Source organism: Glossina fuscipes, unplaced genomic scaffold (genome assembly GCF_014805625.2).
Source record: "Glossina fuscipes isolate IAEA_lab_2018 unplaced genomic scaffold, Yale_Gfus_2 224, whole genome shotgun sequence".
NCBI lineage: Eukaryota > Metazoa > Arthropoda > Insecta > Diptera > Glossinidae > Glossina > Glossina fuscipes.
The window spans coordinates 1222091-1244497 of NW_023998567.1; the positions used below are offsets into that span (position 1 = coordinate 1222091).

A 22407-nucleotide genomic window follows, 5' to 3' on the forward strand; every position below is an offset into this window, starting at 1 on the left:
AATCCTAACCATTTAACATAAACCATATTTCCTCTTCTCCTCACCACTTTTCCAAATAAATACGTTTGGGGAAATTTAGTTTTCATTAATTCATATTCATAAAATCCACCTTTAACTTCACATCCCTGATAGTCTTCTAACAAATATGTATTTGGATTTGTATATTTTATAGTTTTCAATCCAAAGTTCTCCGTAGTCCAATTGGGTGTGTAGCCCTTCTCAAATTTATGTTTATATTTGCTTATTCGTACATAATCATTTATTTTGAACTTTGGTCTTTTGAATATTTTTAAATTGCTGTATACCGTATCTAGCAGAGATTCCTCATTTGAAAAATTCACTTGATTTGGTGTCAGTTTTATCGTCCTATGAAATGTGTTATTGTATTTATCGATAAGCTCCTTATATATATGAACATCATTCCTTTTAATGTTCTATTAAATCGTTCTACTATGGACGCCTTCAGAACGCTACGTGTTGAATAGTGATTAATATGATTGTTTTCCATCAATTGATGAAATTGATTATTAAAAAACTCTTTACCATCATCAGTTTGCAAACTTTTCACTTTGCGATGACTTTTCTCAAAAAATCCCTTCATAGCATTCGTTACGTTTTGAGCAGTTTTGTTTTTCACCGCCATAGCCCAAGACTTTAGTCGAAAATGTATCTATTACTCTTAAAAGGTAACTATAACCGTTATTTTGTACTGCATAGCTTATCATTTCAACGAGATTCGCTTGCCACAAATCATCAATTCCTCTCATGACAATTAACTCGTCTTCTTCTGATATGTTTGCGTGCTTGTTTGTGTAGTTCATTAACTATATCTATCTTGTCCCTGTTTAGATCCATCATGCAACCTCTATGCGAATTAATGTATTTTTGTTTGTTTGCTCGTCTTGTTGTTGTTTTTTATATAAAAAAATTTTTATATTATATTTCAATCGAATTTAAAAGGTAGTCCTCAATTACTTGAAATCGTTCTTCTGTCTTATTTATAAATTCCTTATTCTCATTATACAAATACGCTTTAACACTCTGTTCAATTAATTTAACATCTTCTCAACGTTACTTGTTAGGGTAGTTTGTAATTTTGTTAAATCACCTCTGAAACGTAGGTTTGTTCTTTGTAATCAAATTAATAAACGGTGCTATTGACTCGCCTTTATTACTTGGTGAAATAAGCTTTAATGTCTCTAACCGCTTCTCTAGGCACTTTATCTTGGTTAAGCTTAGCTGTTTAACCCGCTCAGAGTAGTTTGCAAGAACCTAAATGACGTCTATCACTTATTCTTGTTATCGGACTCTTTAAAGTCCATTAAAGCAACATTGCTTAATACACGCGATTTACCTATGTCTTACTTAAACTAGCTTCTATCCTTAAAAGTCGTTACGATTCGAAAATGAACTGTTGTTAAGTATTATCGGTTGCCAGGCTTATGCATGTTTGCGATGGCTTAGAGGTTCATTTGCAATTTGGTCCTGTACCGGTTGTAAGTGTGGCTCTATGCTGGTTATGTACATGCTTTTTTTTTTCTTTTTTTTTCTTCTTATTTGTTGTATTGTACTTATACTAAGTTTTATTATTAATTTAATATAAGTTTTGCTTAAGTGCCAATTGAACTCGATTGCTTTTTGTTTAGTTGAGTTTCATGTATAAGTAGAATTAAAATAAATAAATAAATATACTATTCAATTGTTTATCATATTTTTCTTGCAGTTGTTCCACTCCGATCCATTTGAAAATATATTCTTCAATTTTATCGAATCGCTCCTCAGTCTTATTCATATAGTTTTTATTTGCATTAATTAGTTGATTCTTAAGATTTATCTCAATCTGTTTAGCTTCGCTACTAATATCATTTTTGATTGTCGTATATAATTCATCTATTTGTTTTTTCATACTATTCATTTGTAAACCATACGAGTTTTGAAATTGTTTCGATTCATTTTTCAAATGTATGTAGTTGTTAGATTGTTTACATTATCTGTTATCACATCATATTTTCTAAGCAGATATGCTTTTGTTACAGCATCTTTGATATCAGAAGATGCAATTAAATTGCAAAGTCTTTTTCTGTAACTCATTATTGTTATTATTTAATTATGTTAGCCTCTCGCAGTTCCTCAACAATCGAAATTACTTCGTTCTTGTGATTGTTGTGTCCAGTACTTTCTGATCCAAGAAGTAAACGTACTCAATCAACTAGCTCGTTAGGATCGTCCCAATAGATATAGATAGGTTTACGATTGTCTAATGATTTTTATGATAGTCCACTACCTTTCGTTAGAAGATTTGATTTCTTATTAAATAGTGGTCTTGTTAAAAGTTGATAATTAAATGTTTTTGTACCTTTAATTTGCGCTCCTGGTTGATAATGACGTTTGCGTGCGCTTGCAATTATTAGATTATTTTTATATTATATCAGATCTCTTTTTGTATAATGTTGAGGTTTTGAGTGAAACATGAGCTGAAACCTGATGTCATACTCTGCTTATTATTTCCTATATTGATAGAGTTCTCTTTATTAAATTTTAATTTATTATTTCCATATTGCCAATTTTCGTTTACATCTACATTAAAATAATAAATTTTATCTAACTTTTCGTAATGCTACCACTATTGCTAATATTCATGTTTTTATTTCGTTTTTAATCAGTATTCAACTGTGATTTACTCTTTCGTTTTTGATTGGAAGGTATGTGTGATATTTTCTGTCATTTCTCATTATTATCGTCAAAACCATCTAGTGGCGTGTAATTCTTTCGTTTTAAAATCTTTTTTTGTTCAATTCTAGTTGTTGTTGTTGTTGTTGTAGCGCTCCTTCTTTGAAGTACATTCTTTTTCTTCTGTCTTTTTAAATGTTTCAAACACTTTAAAGTCTTCTCTACTTTTACTTCTTTCTTATCGATGTTTCGCTTTAAACTCTTTTTAATCTAAACCTTTTCTTGTTGTTGTTGCTGTTGTTTTTGTTTAATAGTGTTGTACTCCCTGATGATTCGAAAGACCGTTCGCCAATGTTTAAGACTTCTTCTTCTTCTTCTGCGTTATGAAAATCAACTTCTTCTTCTTCTTCTTGACCACCGATCTGGTCCATATGAGGGGGATCTTCTGTATTATGGACTACCTTTGGCGACGCAGCTGTGGTCAGAAGGGTATTACGGAGTTTGCTCTTACCAGCTCATCCGCTCTTTCCATACTTTTAATACATTTTTTTTAGTTTTTGCACTCCTTCCACTCTTTCTGCACCTCAATAAATTCGTTTTAGTTTTTCTTCTCTGCCTACGTTTGGTTTATACCTATAATTTGGTAGTGAAGTATACGTGGGCATCTCAACATCATAATCGCAACATCATTATCTGCCGCAACCGCAACATGTTTATAATCAAAATTATTTACATCATTAATCTCGTTATTATGCTCATCATCATCATCACTACCATTGTTATTGTTATGATTTTCTATCGAATCATTCGTCAATAATGACGTCAGCGGTGTAGACCTTTTATTGTCAAGTTTTTCAAGTGTCCATTTTTGAAGGTTTTGCTATAGGCTGAAATGTATCTTCCAATAAGATGACCTTAGTGTTTGATTTAATTTAATATTTCTAACCTTTGCTTTCAACACTTCTCTTGTCTTTACAATATCTTTTAATAATTTGTTACTCATTTTTTTGTTACTCTCTGCCTTTGTAACCTGTTTTGTATTCCGTTAAAAAAAAGTTTTTATCAAAACAAAAAAAGGACTAGGCTTGCGACCGACCTCATTGAGTGCTTGTTACGAGCTGATTTCCCTCTCCTCAATTTTTGAGTTGGTCTGATCTGTCTCTCAATTTGTCTTCGTTTGTCAGAGATTTAGTGAATGTGAGTTGGAAAGGGTACAAAAGTCAAATTGTCAAACCAGTCGTAAAAAATTTGCTCACGCTTTGCGCTAGTATTGGTTTTTTAAAGCTGTGTTTATAAAGAAAAACAGCTGTAAATTGAAAATAAAATACGTGTCAAGTAAAAGCGTTTACTTACAACCAGCTGAAAGAAAAACAAAAAAAGGATTTTTAGCCCGTCTTTTCGATATCAAAGCCAATGAACACCATAAAACACTTATGGAATCAATTAGAGGACTTTTATTATCAATAATGGTAACAGCTTCCAAGTCCATTGATTAATTGCATTGCTCAACATCAACACAGTTATGACCAATTTCAAGCTATGCTCAATGAAGCATTAACGAAGCTTCAAGTGACATCAACTGAAGATATGAATGCCAACCCATCGACTCACCATACACTGATTCTCAGTTGTGTGCCACTTCCGAAAATATCCATCCCCAACACACACACTTCCGAAATATCCATCTCATACGACTATAACAAATGAAGACGATTTTATGATTTGTTCTTCCATATAATTCGCCTACAGCCGATTCCAATTGTTCAGAAAATGTGGTATATCAAGGCTAATCTCGCAGGATCTCAGGACCGATCAGCCAACAGAAGACAATTAAACGTCCGCCTGGACATTTCTACAAGAAAGTAATAACAATAGAAGACTTCTTGTATCCACACTCAAATGAAAAAATCATCAACCACCCCAAAAACCAATTCAACCACAATACAAGTCAAGAATATCTATTAGCTTTAAATAACGTGGGAGTGGACACAAACATTTGAAGCTCCTTATTCCTGCAAAATTTGATCAAGAAATTAGATTTGCACATCAGATTGAACAATCGCCCCCTGCACCAAAAATAAATGGTACAACAAAATAATTGCCTAAACCTACAATTCAACAAAATGTAGGTCCTTCCACTAATAAGGACACACCTAACGTAGTTGTGACATCATAACGATAATATCAGATGATTTTATGGAGAATGGATATGTGTAGTCACGTAAAGTGTTCTCAACTCTATACAGTTATCTACGGATCCATCCGAATCGCTGACGTAAAAACAGCATCTGAAATCCTTAAACTTCCAATACATCATCTTGCAATCCTTCGCATTGACGACAAACCCGAATCTAATTCAAAAAAATCTCAATTTACTCCAAAAAGCCAGTCAAAGATAATGAATCAGAAATCGAACAAATGATCACAAATGACTAATCGAGAATTTAAGCACAAATTAGGAATTCGTTTTGAAGAGATCAGATCAACAACTATTTAGTCCGGACTGCATTCTCAAATAATCACATCCATGTTATCTTATTTTAACAACACTGTTCTCTTATTACGCAAGTCTAGAAGAACTCACAAACTGCTGATGTGTTAAATCATGAAGACCGGCAACCAACAATTCAACACGGTTCAATACATTATCATCTTTACAACAAAACATACAAACTCTTCAAGGTGCTAAAATTCGTAATGATTTCACATGAAGTCATAGCATCAATGCCGCATTAATCATCAGCCTAGCTGCTATCATCATTGTTCTCTGCACCAAGTCTTTTTTTCAAAGAGAATGCTGAACTGACCATCAAGCCATAACCATTCACACAATAATGAATCAATATCCATACCGTCTCCCTTGTGCATATTTAATCGGGGAGAATGTTTATACTTGTTTTAGTGTCCTTTGTACTGTTCGACTCATGTTTTGTGTCAAATAAGAAGATCCTTTGAAAATTTAATAAGTTATTTTAACAAATACTCTGCCAAAAACGGTGGTTAATGATCTTTTATTCTTTATATTTATTTTTGTTATTATTCTCGTGCTTCTGAGATGTGAAATCATATAACGTTCATTTGTTTATTAACAGTTACCTCAATGGAGCTATCTTTGTAATATATTTACTTTGTTATATATTTGTTTTCGATCCATAGCTTCCATACATGAAAGATGGTACATTTTAATTATAAGCGATAAACATATGCTAATAGATGCATAGGGTAGTATTATGTATGTACATGCATAAGATAGCTTTGATATATTATAATACAAATGCGCGTCAGCCCGTAACAGGCGCAAGAAGAGCAACAACGTAACTGGAAAGCGATGATAGCCACCACTATAAAAGAGCGTGTCACAACACGGTCGGCGTTTCATTTCTGCAGTCAAGGAGGTAAGCGACATCTGACAAAATGACTCTTTGTTTGCGACGTTACCGATAAGGATAATTCCTTTTTTTTTGGCTTACGGATGGGGGATGGCAGGCTCAGTATCGTCGGTATCCCTGAACAACAGAGAGATACTTGACTTACGGATAAGGATTGGCAGGCTTAGCTTAGTCGCCGTCCCTAAACAACAGATAAGACCACTCTCTCTGATGACTGTTCGAAAGGACTTGGACTAGGAACGGCGAGTGGCCGTATTGCTCCAAAAAATTGGCTGCTGTAACATCTCCCATTTATTTTGCAAAACTTTGGTACCACGAGTAGCAATCGGACCGCGAGCCTCCACGCTGGTTTACTTCGTTAATACAATAATCATAATTATTGACACATTTATCACTATTAATATTTAAATCATAACAGCCTACCGGAATTGTTTTCGTCCTAAAATACACGAAACCGTAATTATTTATCAAAATTCCGGTAAACAGTAAAAAAAATAATATATAAAAGAAAATACGAAGGTCCAAGAGTTTTTGAAAATTTCTTGGAAAAGGATTACCTGGAAAGCCTGAGAATAAGCGTATATGTTTGTTTCCATTTTTCAATAATTGAACATGTATTTGTATAATCTAATGGCGCTTTAGGGAGTATAAGTGTATTGTCTAACGCGCTTTAGAGAAAATAGCGTATATGTTCTCAGTAACTTGTAAAAATTCCAAACATGTGAGAATAAGCGCCCAGACGTTTAGAAAATCAAGCTTTTAAACGTATGAAACTTATGAATAGTAAAGCAAACGATTTAGGTAAAGCCGATAAAAAGCCTTCAAGTACTTTTTCGTTTACACGCTTGGCTTCATGCATGCTAGAACGTATAGCCGTTTGCATGCAGCAAGTTGAGCATGTATTGCTTGTGGGTGAAACAGGCGTAGGCAAAACTTCTTCCGTCCAATATTTAGCTGAGCGCACCAAACACAAGCTGATGGTGGTTAACATGAACAATCAGTCCGATGTCTCCGACTTGATAGGCCAGTGGATCTCTCCTATGTTGTATTGCCATTGCGTTCAGAATTTGAGTTTTTGTTTCGTCACACATTCAATGCAACTAAGAATGAATCATTTTTTAGTAAATTTAGTATATGTTACAATCAAGGTAACTTTCCAGTGATCGTTAAACTAATGTTAAAGATTGTCAATTCGGTGTTTGAAAAAGCTGAACGTAATGAATTGCGGTATAAAGGTTTGAAGCTGATTCTACGTTGGCTTTGCTTAAAAATCAAATTGCAAAAGCTCTGCAATCAATTAAACAAATCTATAAATATATCCTTCGCGTTCATTCCAGGTTCGCTAGTGAATTGCATTAAATTCGGTGATTGGGTGTTACTTGACGAAATTAACTTAGCTTCAGCCGAGACTTTGGAATGTGCAGTTAATTCAGACAAGAATGTTAAGTGACACCAAAGCTATACTCAAACAACAAATACTTAAGTCAAACGATAGTTGCCTTAACTTCGAAGGCTATTGGGTAGAGAAGGTCCCAAAGAATTACAAGAATGCAGTAACTACATCTTAACAGGAAGCGTACGGAATAATCTTAAGGACCTAGCACGTATTATTTCCATAGGGAAGTTTCCGGTCCTTTTACAAGGTTCAACCTCCGCAGGTAAGATGAGCTTAATTGAGTATGTAGCCAAACGTAGCGGTAATTATTGCTTGCGTATCAACAATCATGAACAGACCGACCTACAGGAATATATAGGTACTTATGCAGCTAATATGGCGGGAAAGTTAACATTCAAAGAAGGGAATGCGTCAAGGGTATTGGATTATTTTGGATGAATTGAATCTTGCTTCTACGGAAATCTTAGAAGCTCTCATTCGAGTCCTTGATGATAATCGTGAGTTATTTATGCCGGAGACTCAAACTATAGTAAAAGCTCATCCGAACTTTATGTTATTTGCTACCCAAAATCCCCCCGGTTTATATGGTGGACGTAAGGTTTTATCAAGGGCATTTAAGAATCGTTTTATTAAACTGCACTTTTTCGAAATCCCGCGTGCGGAATTAGAAGTAATTCTGGAGAAACGTTGTCTAATACCAGCTTCGTATGCTCGTAAAATGGTAGCTTGCATGGCTGATTTGCAAAAAAATCGCAAAAACTACATCGAAAAATATCTTTACATTGAGAGTTCTCTTTCGTTTGGGTAATCGTTATACATGGGCGGATAAGAAACTCTTAGAGGATCCAAAAGTACGATTGGAATCAACATTTAATAGAGGAAGGATATTTAGTATTGTCTTCGAAAGTGCGCAGCGATTTGGAATTACAGATTATCGCAGAAGCTCTTTACACCAATTTTAAAAAACGGATCGTACTTTCGAAATCATTTAATATCGATTCTGATTTGAAAGAAGAATCGGTATTAAGAGATATTATCCGAGAACTAAGAAATTACAGAGATCGTGCCGATATAGTATGGACTCGGATTATGACTCGTATGGCTGTTTTAACCGCTAAAGCATTACAATTCAATGAACCGGTATTACTTGTCGGTCCTACAGGTTTTGGTAAGACCACGGTTTGCCAGTTGCTAGCAAAAATTCACAATGTCAAATTACGCATACTTAACTGTCACATGCATACAGAAGGTGCTGACTTTTTGGGTAGGCTGAGACCACGCCGTCAAAACGATGATGATGCTAACGACACACAGCCCAGCAAACTCTTCGAATGGTCCGACGGTCCTTTAATACATGCTATGCTGGAAGGTTCCTATTTTATGGCAGATGAAATATCTTTGGCCGAAGATTCGGTGTCGGAGCGTTTAAATTGTGTTTTATAACTTGAAACAACCATATTGTTGGCAGAGATAGGAGGAATAACAACTAGCAAAAATACAGACGAGAAAATTTGCCAAGAGTTTGTGATACAAGCTCAGGATGGCTTTCAATTTCTAGCTACTGTGAATCCTTTTGGGGATTTTGGTAAAAAGGAGCTTTCGCCAAAAAATCGTTTCACTCAAATCTGGTGTCAACCATCAGATACAAAGGAAGATCTGATACAGATCGCCAACAATTACATGCAACAACACTTACTGACGACAGAAGAGAAAAACGAGGCTTTGAAAATGGCCCAATATATAGTGGAAATAGTTCTGTTTATTCGGCAAAAAGTGAAAAAGTTTAAATTCTCTATACGAGATATCTTAGCTTTGGCTAACTAAATCGTCAATAATAATCAATTAAGCTTTGGCGAGAAAGCAATTTTTGGCCTAGAAACCATATTTTTGGATGCTTTAGAAATGTTGTCATTTGAAAGCTTAAAGAAAATAGACGAGCTAAGGTCTCAAATTAAAAACGAGGCATTAAACCAAGCCGCCAAAATATTAAAAAAACACGTAACACTAGAAGGTTTACTTGAGAAGAGAGGCACCCACGTAGAATGTGTATCGCATCAAAAATTCGGGATAAAACCTTTCTTTGTACCAGTGAATACACATTCTAGCGTAACGGCAGACGAACACTTTTTATTTGATGCTCCTACTACTAAGAAAAATTTATTTCGTCTGCTTTCTGCCTTAACGCTGAAAAACCTATTTTATTGGAAGGACCACCCGGTGTGGGTAAAACGTCTATTGCAGGAGGTATTGCTCAAGCAATAGGCTTTCAAATCGTGCGCATTAATTTGTGCGAACACACCGACCTGGCCGACCTTTTTGGTACCGATTTGCCTGCAGAAGATAATATTTTATATGGAGCCAAAGATCAAGAAAGCGAAGTCGTACAAATGGGTTCCTTTGTCTGCCGCGACGAACCTTTACTAGCTGCTTTAAAATCAAAAAACACTTGGATTTTATTGGATGAATTAAACTTGGCTCCGCAATCCGTATTGGAAGGTCTAAATGCCATTTTGGACCACCGTGGCGAGGTCTACTTACCTGAACTTAATAAAACTTTCACTTTACCAGAACAAACTCGTATATTTGCTTGTCAAAATCTCCTAAAACAAGACGGAGGGCGTAAGGGATTACCACAATCATTTTTGAGTCGTTTCACTAAAGTTTATTTAAGGAAATTAACTTCAGAAGATCTATTGCATGTGATTAATCAAAGATATGAGTCTTCGTTTCTGGACTTAAAACAGCGATTTATTCGGTCAATCTCACAGGCAAACAATCTAGGAAATTGCAATCTTTTCGATGCCAATGAAGCTTTGAAAAATAATCAACCCTGCTCACAGCCAGGAAAGACATTCGTAGAGTGTTTTGATGAATTCCTGTTAACAATTTACGAGCGCATGAAATTGGTTTACTATCAACGTATGCGTTGCACGGCAGATAAGGCATTTATACGTAATGCTTTTGCCCAAGTGTTTAAGTGCGATGTTGACCATTTGAATTCTCAGTCAGAAGATGTGGCTTTGTACTGGGCATCTCAAAAAATCTATTTAAACGGTATCGTAATATCACGGGAGAGTGAAAACAAAACACAATCCTTACATTCATTGCAAGGAAAGCAGTTTTCACCTTTATTATTGACATCACAACGTGAAGTTTTAAAACATATCGTCGAATGTGTTCACATGGAGAAGCCAGTACTTGTATGTGGCCCGACAACGCTGGCAAAACAAAAGTTATCGATGTCTTGTGTACCCCAGCAAATCAAGTGTGCAACACTGATGCCATATATGATTCCATAATGTTAGAAAGGAATATACATACTCTCAGGTTGGAAAAACGTAAAGGCTGGAAACAATTTTGTCGAAATGTCAATAGCGATATGTCAGTTTTATATTTTCGAGAATTTTTAGAAGAATCGTCTCCTCTCATTGTTTTATACTCACATAAGTCTTTAACGAATTTTGTGACAAGCTTACTAGACCTTGTGTTTCAAAAATGTCCTCTGTACCTCTTGGTTACGAACGTGATAATTTTTTCTTATATCTCCCTCTGAACTCTTCTCCAAGCCTAGATGGCCTTTGTATCGGGTCATCTCAAGATGTCGAAGAAATTTCTTATAGTGTCAGGCGGCAAATCTGTCTTTCATAACAGATCAAATCTTTACTACCACAGCCTCTTATCTGATTTATTTCTTTTCTATTATTTTTATTTTTGGCAGAACCACTGCAGATGATGGTGCATCTTCCAGACCATCACTTTGAATGGTGGTGCTTTGATTTCTGCTGATTTGAGGCAATCGATAAGAACCACTTAGATTTTTTTTCGCCCTTAACAATAGCTCACTTAGTTTTAGTCTGTTGTTAACCTATTGGCGTATATATGTTCTTGTTATTTGATCTTTTAAATTTACACACACCCATATTGAAAGAATTTTTGTCTTTTAACAACTCGTCTTTACAATCGACAACCGGAATTCAGTGAGATCAGCACTACTTAGGTTGTAAGTTTCTTGACCTGCGAGGATTGTCTTGTTGAATTGATTCAGTAAGATGGAGTGAGGAAGTATTTCCTGCACAGTGGTCATATAGAGATTGCTTATTACATGTATTTAAATGGTTTGCTTTGCAGTTGGGAAGACATTCGGACTCGCTTATGTCCTTACTCATATCGTAGATTATTATCAGCTTTTATATTTTAGTTTGCTTACTAAACCTAAATCTTTCATATTCTCACTTTACACAGTGGTCAATAATTCATTAGCTTTTATTGTAATTTCGCCCATCTTTTCTAAGGACGTACGGCTTACGACTACTTGTCTATTGTTGTTTTCTAGAACAATATCTGTTTTTCCTTTTAAAATTTCCAAATCACATTGTTAATAAGCATACGATAGGTGGGATGGGATGTGCTGACATTTGCCGTTAGGGTAGCATAAAACACGTTTTTCAATGTTTCGTAGCCTTCTATGTCGATAACTGTATGAATTTCACCGTATCTGATTGTATTTTGGTGAAATCCACATCGATCACTATTATCTGCGAATTCGTGTAGTCAAGCATTTTAGCGTCATCTAAGTTGGGAGTTCTTAACGTCATGTTAAGAGAAGAAGAAGAGTTTCCCACATTATTTTTGGGAACAACATTCCTGCTTTCAGTCAATGCAGTGGTACGCCTGTCTTCATTGACTATTTCTTGCTTGTAGGTTTTGGTAGGTCTGTACCTAATCGTTCGTTTTCCCTGATGAAAATTTAATAACCTCTTTAGTAATTTTAGGTAACTTTTTTCCTCTGGTTGTGATATTTTAAATCGAGCAACTATCGCTTCTTGAGGTCTTCGACTATTTGGATCCTAACTTTTTATATTTCTGCAAATATGTTGTAAAGTTTACTCCCAAAAGAATGCTTCAAATGGCTTTTTAACTACTATCTGTTGCGCAGTTTGGCGTATCCATCGCAAGTAAGAGCTGCTTTTTAAAATCATGACAAGATAATATTGCTTCCTGAGATGTCAGCGTTATTTTTATTTTATTGAACGCTTCTAGAGCGTTGTCACCTGAATTCGCAGTTAGCTTGCCTGAAATAGCTCTGAAATTCGTCCCTCCTCTCTCAAGAGTTTAGCGTTATCCTCTATAGAGCGACGGCAGAAGCCGTACATGCCAAAAAAGACAATAGATCATTCATTGTTTTCGGGATTGGAAAGTTTTCTATTGCTCCTAATTTTTAGGGTAATCCGTATTCCTTCCGTGAATATTAAGAAGCCTAGGAATTTCATTTACGATTTTAGGAATTCATGTTTGTCGGATTGGAAGCTCTAGTTGTGGAATATCCGCAGCTGTGGATGTGACGACATTTAATTTCCCGTTAGAAGTTTCTTTCTACCTGAAGCAACCATTTTTTTGAATATTAACTATAAGGATAAGTTGCTGGTCAATTTTCATGGTGTTATCGTACCTTAATTTAATAATTTTTTAATGTGTAGTTCCACTTCATCTCTCATATTCATAGGATATGAGTAGTTTGTTGAATATATTGGATTGTTGGTGGTGGTCCTAATTCCACGTTTCACCGATATCGCTTATGTTAGAAATTCATTTGGTTCTGCGAATGGGTTGGGATATCTTCAATGGTTTTACGGAGGGAGGGGCGATTGATTTCGGATTGCTGTGCGTATATGTGGGTTGAGAGTTGTTGCCCCGATTCTTCAGTTGTAGCTACAAGAAGTACTTGTGAGAGGTCTGCGGGTTCTCGGATTTCAAATATATGTTGAAGACCTACCTCCTCTGATTGCATGAATAAATCTGTCGCTGCATATTTGAGTCACAAGATCCATGGCGTCGCTGGTGACATCCATACAGGCTAATCTATTCATTATTGGAGAGAGAGAGAAATATGTTTGCTTGTATAGAGTTGCTCCTTCGGACAAAAGTGGTTATCTGGTATTTTAAAGTTCCCAAGGTTCTTTGCATAATGCAGAGTGAGTGACGCCGTATTGCATGGTTCGAGTGCGGCGTCCGCTCCGTCTGTCATGTTATTCTGTGAAGAAGTTGTGTTAGAAACTTGTGTAGTGTAAGATGGTGTCTGCTAAGTAATGGAGGATTCCTTACGAATACAATGCTATTGTAATAATTCCTGACTGTTCGGCTTACTCTGCCAAGCGTACGCACGCTACACAATGCACTAACTAATTGAATTCTTTAAATTAAATACGGACACTGTTTGCGAATCTGCTTTGGCAGCTAAAGGTTGCTGAAGAGTTTCTTATTACGTTAACGATCCCATAACGTTTTGGTGTTAATTTGCTAGGTTCGTACAGTTTTAGAACGCGTTTGACACATCTCATTCAGGAACTGAAATATGCCTGAATCCTCTTAGACATCGAAATACCTCTGATACCTCGTCCAAATCCGTAAGGTTCCCTGAATATCTTTCGTCTACTCCGTGTGATCAATCCTCTGATTAATGAGTAGCACAGGCACCCCAACTTGTTTTAATTATTGGGGATTTTTGTAAAGATGGTATTCAGGCACTTGAACCGGTGGTTATTATATTAATTCATTAAATTCAAAACAAGCTGTAATGTACTAAAATGATACATGTTCCATAAAATATTTACAATAAATTGTTTATTTATGCTTGCACCGAACACATCGTCTTCACTCAGGCAAACCATGCAGATATGCACAAAATATATAATATTATAATGTGTAAACAAACAATTAAAAATTATTTAAACTGAATGGACAAACGACGGACCTATCGCAAAAATAAAATAAAGAATACATATACGTATGTAACCATGAACACCCTGATTTATGGCTTACATAGGCGAGTTTTGGGAGGCAATTGACTAAATTTTTCTTTGCATACTCTAACGAAAATGTCCGCCACTGCGACTTCCAGTTGTGTGTTCATTGCGCTGGGGCTATTTTATAGAATTTCGAGTGTGATATAACCGGTCTTATTAAGTTGTTTAAGTTAGTCATTTGCCAGCCTTATGGTTTCATTTATTTATTCTTTTTGCTAACTTATTATGACACGTTAATTCGATATAAGGTTGGAAATATGATAATCGATAATTAGAATGATGAAATGATATTTTGCTCTATAAAGTAATATTGTAAGCTGAAAATTAAAATTATGATGTTTATAACGGAAAAAACAAAATTATGTTTAAAATTTATGATAAGGTAAAAGTGCAATTATTTAAAGCTATTTTAGGCGGAATTGAAATTGCTTGGATGTGGAGAATTTCGACTATCGCTGCCATTGTGGGTTGTTTCGGGGATCTACGAGGTAGTAGCAATAACGATTGCCGTGTTATTGTTCTTGTTGTTTTTGTATTGTTTTAGCGATATTTCCCCTGTCCTAGTACTCTATTTCTTTCTCCTCGTTTCCTTTGTTTTAAGCATAAAACAAAAATTTTCTTCAATGTTTTTTTTTGTTTGAATATATTACTTTTTTATTGTCTTCATTTTTCACTACTTTAGTGAATTTTTAATTTTATTGCTTTAGTCAACTAGTTTCTGCTTAGTGAATTTTATTTGTTTTTGCCTAGTTAATATACTTTAGTGTTTTGTCAGCGCTTTTCAAATTTCCATTACTTAAGTGTTTTTCAGGATTTCAAATGTTCACTAATTCACACTATGTTAATTCACCTGGTGTAAACATAATTTAGTGATACAAATTTAATCTCAACTTTGAATAAGTACAGACTTAGGCTGAACTGGAATTGATTGACATCCTCGATTTCTTCCCTTTCCTTCTTCACTATCGATTTCCCTTCAATTTTTCGTTTGAAAGAGCTAGGTGCTTGCCATACAAAAAAAAAAACATTATGGTGTATCCGATAAGAATAATTAGCGCATGTGTGTAATGAATAATAAAATTCGTGATAAAATTCAAAGATAATAAGAAACATCTAAAGGCAGACCAGATATCGTTTGCATACAGTTTGGCAAGTTTGCGCGCTCGCTGCGGTCGTATTTTTTATTTTGTGTGCAGAAATTTTGTAATTCCTTTTCTATTTTATTGCTTCATGCGGTTTTAAAGAATAAACAATTATAAAAGAGCTTAAATTTGTTGACATATATTGAACTTTATGCAATTTACATTTGTCGCATGGTTCTGTCTGTTCACCTGTTTTTGGTTTTAGGGATTCGTACTTGGTCCTCTCATCAAAAAGTGTCTGTCTTACTTTTCGTGTTGTTGCTTCCAAATATCTGCCTTGGTTTGCGCCGCTTACAGTTTTTCTCTTTGTTCACTGTCTTTTTAATAGCGTGAAGTTTGGGTGCTATAAGAGATCATTTTTGAATAAGTAACAAACCTTTTGTTTTTTCTTTCTTCACACAATCTATTTTGTCTGTTGCTTTGTGAATATTTACATTATGTCGAATCAGAACAGATCCTGATTTTGAACGATTCATTACTTATTCGCTTTGCGAGCGCTATTGTCATGCAAAGTTTTTGTGTTTTACAGGCCATGCTGCAGACGCAGTCTTACATCCTTCTGTATAAGCTTTTCATGGAGACAAGGAATCAGTTTCCTGAATTAAGTAAAAACTTTGTGAAATTGTGTGGAAAGTTAAGACAATGTTCGGTGATTGTTGCCATCTGCTCAACTCCTCCTCCAACCAAAGACCAACGTGTGATGTAGCGTACGGTACTTCATCTCCGCCCCCGTCTAAATCTCATAAATATATAAAGTTTTTTTCATACTATAGAAATTTGAAATTCCTTGTGGCTTTTTCTAATAAAGAAACTAGTGTAAGTTTTTTCATGCTATAAAAATTTGAAATTTCTTGTGTTTTTCTAATAAACAAACTGGTGGAGGTTTTATTCATGCAAATTAGATTGTCTTATATGGACCAACACGACTCACTAGAAGTTTTCGGAATTGTTTCGTCGCTTCATATGGAAACATGGGATTATATGCCCACAGTGTTGTTAAGCAATTTAACCGTCGCAAGCTATAAAATTGCCAACGGGTTACCAGAAAGACAAGTAAAACATATTTTTTTTTTATTATAAATCAATACTTTTTCCATAAAGAGACTGGAAGTAGCATTCCGTTACAAAATAGGAATTGGGTTGACATCAAAGAGAGTATAAAATAATTCCAAAGAAAAGTGCAATGAACCGGATTATAATATGTAACGTAACAAACCTAGAATCCATTTCAAGAGCTGCAGCATTATTTACGACGGATTCCAACGATGAAATGAAAAAAGAATCTCACCGGGAGGCTCTCATTATAGGCATCAAATACTTCGGAAATACTATTCGCAAGAAAGAACAATAACAAACAATTTTTTTTCTAAAGTGTTTCAATACACTAACTTCGTGTTATATATTTCCTTATCTTAGCTTTATGTAAACAGACAAACTTATTCTTCTAATTTTTAACCTTTTCTACTTCTCTTTTCAATTTTTTTTACGTAATTATTCACTTCGTACAACTTTTTTGTCCGCTTGTGAAAGCTATTTGGTGTATGTATATTCGTTAAAAGCCGATAGCTAGTTTTTTTCTTTTACATCGTTTTAAGAAAAATCCCTTTTGTTGAGAATGTAGAGAACAGAATTGTTTTCAACAAATATTTCCCACCATATCGTGCTGCTAAAGAGATAAATATTTGGGACCTCGCAACAACGTGGTGATATAAATATTTCCGACCACGCTGTTAAATGCAAATGATCATTTGCAAATGATTAATTGATGCAAATGATAAATGATTATCTGAAATTTATTTCACTTGCATATTTATTTGTACATTTTTTATCTTTTCCATTTTTGATAATTACTCATTAGCTTAAAAAAAGAAAATTTCATCGTTTAATCGAATATTTGAAAGATGTCGAGCTTCTTTGAACATGCCTTATAAATATAATAATATATTAATAATAAAATATTTCGATAAAGTCGCAGAATTCAAACCAAAATCGATAGGCTAATAAGTATTATATTGCCTTTTCAATGCCATATGAAAATGTTAGGCAGATTTTTCCAATAAACCAACATAACATAACATAACATTGGTAAGCAATAGTAGGTTTGGCGGACAGATAATCTCTATTGAATTTGTTTTCAGTATATAAATGATAAATTATACATAGAACTCCATAACAATTCAGAGAAACTAAAAAATAGATAATATCAAGATGGCTCAGTAGGTTATCGTTAGAAAAAAAAAATTCTAAGCTACTTATGTTTGATAAGAGTAACACGAAGTGTATAAATCATTAGTAAAAGAATTCAATATGTGTAGAAAGTATACATGAAATAGATACAAAAGATGTTTTCGTTCGTCAATATTCTATACAGTTTTTATTTTTAAACGAAAATAATATAGTTTTTATCTTATAAGAAAATAAGAACCGTTTTTAGAGCTCTCATCAACCTCTAAAAGACAGTTGTACTTTAAAAGGAACACTTCAGAACTATCATAAACCCTCTGGTAGGGTTACAGATGTGGATAAAAGGCCACGTTTTAGTAATTGAATTATTACCATAGATGATATCACACTTAGTGGATATGATTTATGTTCAAACGCAAAGAAAATAAAATATAGAAACGATTTATAAGGAATTTATAACGTTCAGCCGAGGTCTTTATAAAGGTTATAAATTGGATTTTGAAGTTAAGCGTTTGCCGTCTTCGTAGTGTTGAACATCTGGAACATCCGCTGAGATATACGAAGGCCACTGGGATATAAAATTTTTTCTCATTGGAAAAATTTGTAGTTTTCGCGAAACGAATTCTTTGCTCTTACGTTGTTTCTAACGGGTGAAAGTTTATTGAAAATCAATGCCTTCAATTGCACGATTTTTGAAAATTACTATAAATAATTACAAAAACTGTTATAATATTATATATGACAAGTGTATTTAAATAAATGAACGAAAAACAAAATTCATTTATGATTAATTCACTATATTTTCACATTGCAGAATATCCACGTACACGTGCATACACTTTTCGAATTGAGTAACAATTTCTTTTTCTTCTCTTCTAACTGGTTTTTCCACTACATCGGTAAATTCCAAAAAATTCGTCATTTTTAGCTTTTCATTTGTAAAAGTCAGCCCCACTTCCGCAATTGCCTGCGCTACTTTCCGAAAACTCGTCGGTAATCAATCAATTCCACCAACGTTTTAACGCTCCATCTTGCTTCAGTCCTCATAGACCTAACATACTTTTTTTTTTGATATGGAAGCCCTTTAGAAGAACATACAACATTTTCATTTGGCGATTTTAATATAGGCGCCATTATCTGCTAAAGTAGTCCTTCAACGACCTTCATCTAACTTAACACTTTTCAACCTAAAAATAAAAAACTATTTGTATTTCTTCTATAGTTCACATAGCGAACATACCCACCTCTTCGGATATGCCTTTCTACTCTTTTTCACTTACGTTTTCTTTCCGTAAGCTCGGAAAGCGTTTGTCGCATACTTTTAAATAGTGCGTTTGTTAACTGCTCTTCCATAGTCTCAGATGTTAGTGCTTTAAGATTTTAGTCCTTAAATTTATATTTTCTGATTAAATTAATTATTATAAGTAATAATATTTTTATAACTTCTTAACAATAATCAAAATGCAAAAAATTATTTTAAAGCCAGGAACCGTATGATTTTGTTTTGTTTTCATTCAAAACGCACGCAGAAGTTTTAAAATTGTGCAAAAAGTTACGTCAAGACAAAACGCAACACATATAAATATAAACAATCCACTTTAATTTGACGGTTCGCGGGCCCAGCGTACTGCATAAACTGCTAACACTATGCTTGCGTTATGCGTTACTGAGACCAACCCAAAATCAGTTGAACATATGACTTGCATGCGTTGCGAAAGCAACATCGTATAGTTAACATGGAAACTGTCAGTAAAATGTTATTCCGGGGAGGAAGGAAAATCTATTAACTCCGAGAAAGCTGTGCCTGTGGTAAAATTGAGGACAGTCGTACGAAATTTTCTGAAAATGCATAATGGATTGCTACGCAAAGCGACAAAATAAGCGGGAAATAAACAGCAGAAGTGTCTTATATTTTTGCAATATTTTAAAAAATTATTTAAACCAATTTAATGATAATGAGGTTTATTCAACTAAAAATTTATTGAAATAGAAATGTAATGAAAAACTGAATTTGCTTTTAAGCTAAAACAAAAATAAACTATATAATTCACTTATGATACACCAACAAAGTATAACATTTATGATTAATACAGCAACAAAATATAATATTCAATAATAATGGAAAAAGTACATAGCGTATTTTTCCTTTTTGCAGTTTATTTAGTGTAGTTTAACTTTTATTTTATTTAATTTTCTGTTCCTTCTGGTTGTTTTTTGCAGCATATAAGGCCATATGATTTCATTTTTTAAACACGTCAGCGTGTGTGTTCTCTTTTGTTTGTCAAAAGCAACAAATTTTAAAAGTTTATCAAAAATATCGTTAACGCACAACGTACATGTTCAGCTACATTCAACTCTCCGATGAACTTTGGTTTGACAGTTCGTGAGCTGTTCTGGCCCAAAAAACCAAAGTTTTCGCGGAAGTTCTTATATAGGGTAGGATGCAAAAATAGGCGGGCGGGGTCCATATTTTGTAGAGTTAATTTTTATATCAAATTACTATCACGGGTAGTTTTCATCATAACATATTAAAATGTTGACTTTTCTGTCCTCTAAAGGGCCAATTTTCGTGAAAATCCCTACATAAGGTAGGATCCAAAAAATAGGCCGGGATGATCCCAATTTGATAAAGCTAATAGTTTTTTTGCACTATCAGACGGACAGAAAAACAGATTGATTCTAAATCCATTGGTGTAATGAAAGGTGGGTCTATCTTAAGCGCTTCTGTGTGTTACATACGCTCGCGCAATTTAATATACCCTGTACCACAATTAGTGTATAAACAATGAAATGAAGAAATAGATATAAGATTTTCAATGCTTTAGTGATTTAAATAAGAGTCCCAACAGAGCTACCAAGATTTTAAAATTTTGTAAAAGATCTAACCTCCGGCCACAAATGCTCTATTATAATACGGTTTGTCCTCGCCCGTTATTTCAAAAATGCTCTTAGTGCGCTCAGTTTTTTGACACAATTTTAAAGGTTAAAAGCTTCAAAAGTTAAGCCAAGCAGACTTAAAAATAAAAATAATACCCATCGACAGTAGGCGTAAATATTTATATTTTCAAACCGTTCCGTCAAAAGCGCTAATCAGACGTTGGCAGAACTAACAAGATGTACGCTACCATAGCCTGGTGTAATCCAATAGTTACTATGTGAAACAATACATACATTATGTTTGAGAGAGACAGAGAGAGACAGATACCCAATGAGGGCAGTAGAGCGAAAGACGGTTTAGTAGATTGTTAGTGAATTTTTAATTATGAGGTAATAGCTCTACACAAACAAACTCACTTCTAAATTGGAGGTGACTTTAATGCCAAATATCAAGGGTGGGGACGTACATTAGTGGATTCGAAGTAAAGGGAACTTTATAAATTTATTCCCAATAAACACTACTGTGTTTTGTCCACTGATTTTATATCTGTTTGCAGCGATTTCGATAATACTAGATATTGCAATGAGTACGTTAGCTTTGATCAAAAACAAGAAGCGATTAAAAACTGGAGAAACTGGCGAAACTGGAGAAATCCTCTATATAAGACGAATTTGAGTAAAGCCACAAGGAATCTTGCGTTTACTTCTAGCTAAGGTAAGAAACGAACAAGTTAAAAATATTTTAATTAACATCAACTTAGGCATGTTTTATGAACATTACTCACGGGCGTCTGCCAAATATTTTAACGATGCACTAAATGAATTTTTCCTTTAGAAGATAGGTTCGAAAATTGGCGAATTGCTCATTATCTAAAAGAAGCTTTCCAGCCTAATAACCTGTGCGGGATTGCAAACACAAAAGAAATATTGAAATGTAAGGACGTCCCATATCCCTTGGCTTGACCTAACACATATCGTAAGTGGAATAATAATTTTCATCTGAATAATCGTTGTCACCTAAGGTTCGTAACTTCATAAAATTAATATGCAATAATTTGTTAATATTAAATCACTTTCCAACTAAATGGAGGGACGTGAATATAATAAGCCAGAAAACGTTATAAACTCGTACAGAATAATTACCTTACTGTAATTTTTCCAAAATGTTAAGTAAATATACCTATGAAGATCACGCTCAACAACTGAACAACTACTGATTTTTTCTGACCAAGAGTTAGGGTTCAGAAATAAGCACGGTACCATTCAGCAAGAATAGTGTTGTTTTGTTGAAAATAAAAAATATTTCGGTGCTCTATTACTAGATGTGGAAAAGAGAGTTTATAAAGTCTGGTATTCAGGATTATTTTTCAAACTTGAAAGATTTATTCCAAAACCTATGTTATTACTTAAATCAAATATTTTGGAAACGTTAATTAGTAAGGAAATTGTGTCAGTTTTAGGTAAATTTTCTTTTTTTTATTTAAGTCAACACGGCCTACCTACAATCGACGTATAAAGTCAATCGCTTCGGTTGCGAAAAATGTGCTTCCGAGAAAAGCGCAATTGTAGCTTTAGGTAATCTTTCGTAATGGCTTTACTCAAATAAAACAAACTTTTTAAATTACACAAAGATTTTGACTTTCCTCTGATCGTATTCAACGCGTATTGCTGAATTCTTGTCAATTGAGAGTAATTGACGTCGCTTCTGATGTTCCTCAGGGCAGTCATTTTGGCGCTCTTTAATTTATTTTATCCGCGAATAATCTTCCGGAGTAAATTCAATATTCCCCTGTTTTAATGTTTGCAGACGACGTTAAACTGTCTTTCTCCTTTGACTCAATACATGATGCAAAGTTTCTTCAGTTTGATATTAAGAACCTGTGCTCATACTGTGTCGTGTGTGGTGACAAATTTAAACAAATGTAAGAAAATGTTTTCTACATGGT

At 34.3% G+C, this 22407-nt stretch overlaps 1 protein-coding gene across 1 annotated transcript; it reads left to right on the forward strand.

The window, feature by feature from the left end:
• Nucleotides 1-7861: 7861 nt before the first annotated feature.
• On the forward strand, nucleotides 7862-11216 carry LOC119642489 (midasin-like). Its single transcript, XM_038041633.1, is given in 6 exon segments — nucleotides 7862-8243; nucleotides 8333-8878; nucleotides 8924-9640; nucleotides 9643-10668; nucleotides 10671-10782; nucleotides 11174-11216. Coding segments are annotated over 6 exon segments (2826 nt in total).
• The last annotated feature ends 11191 nt before the right edge of the window (nucleotides 11217-22407 follow it).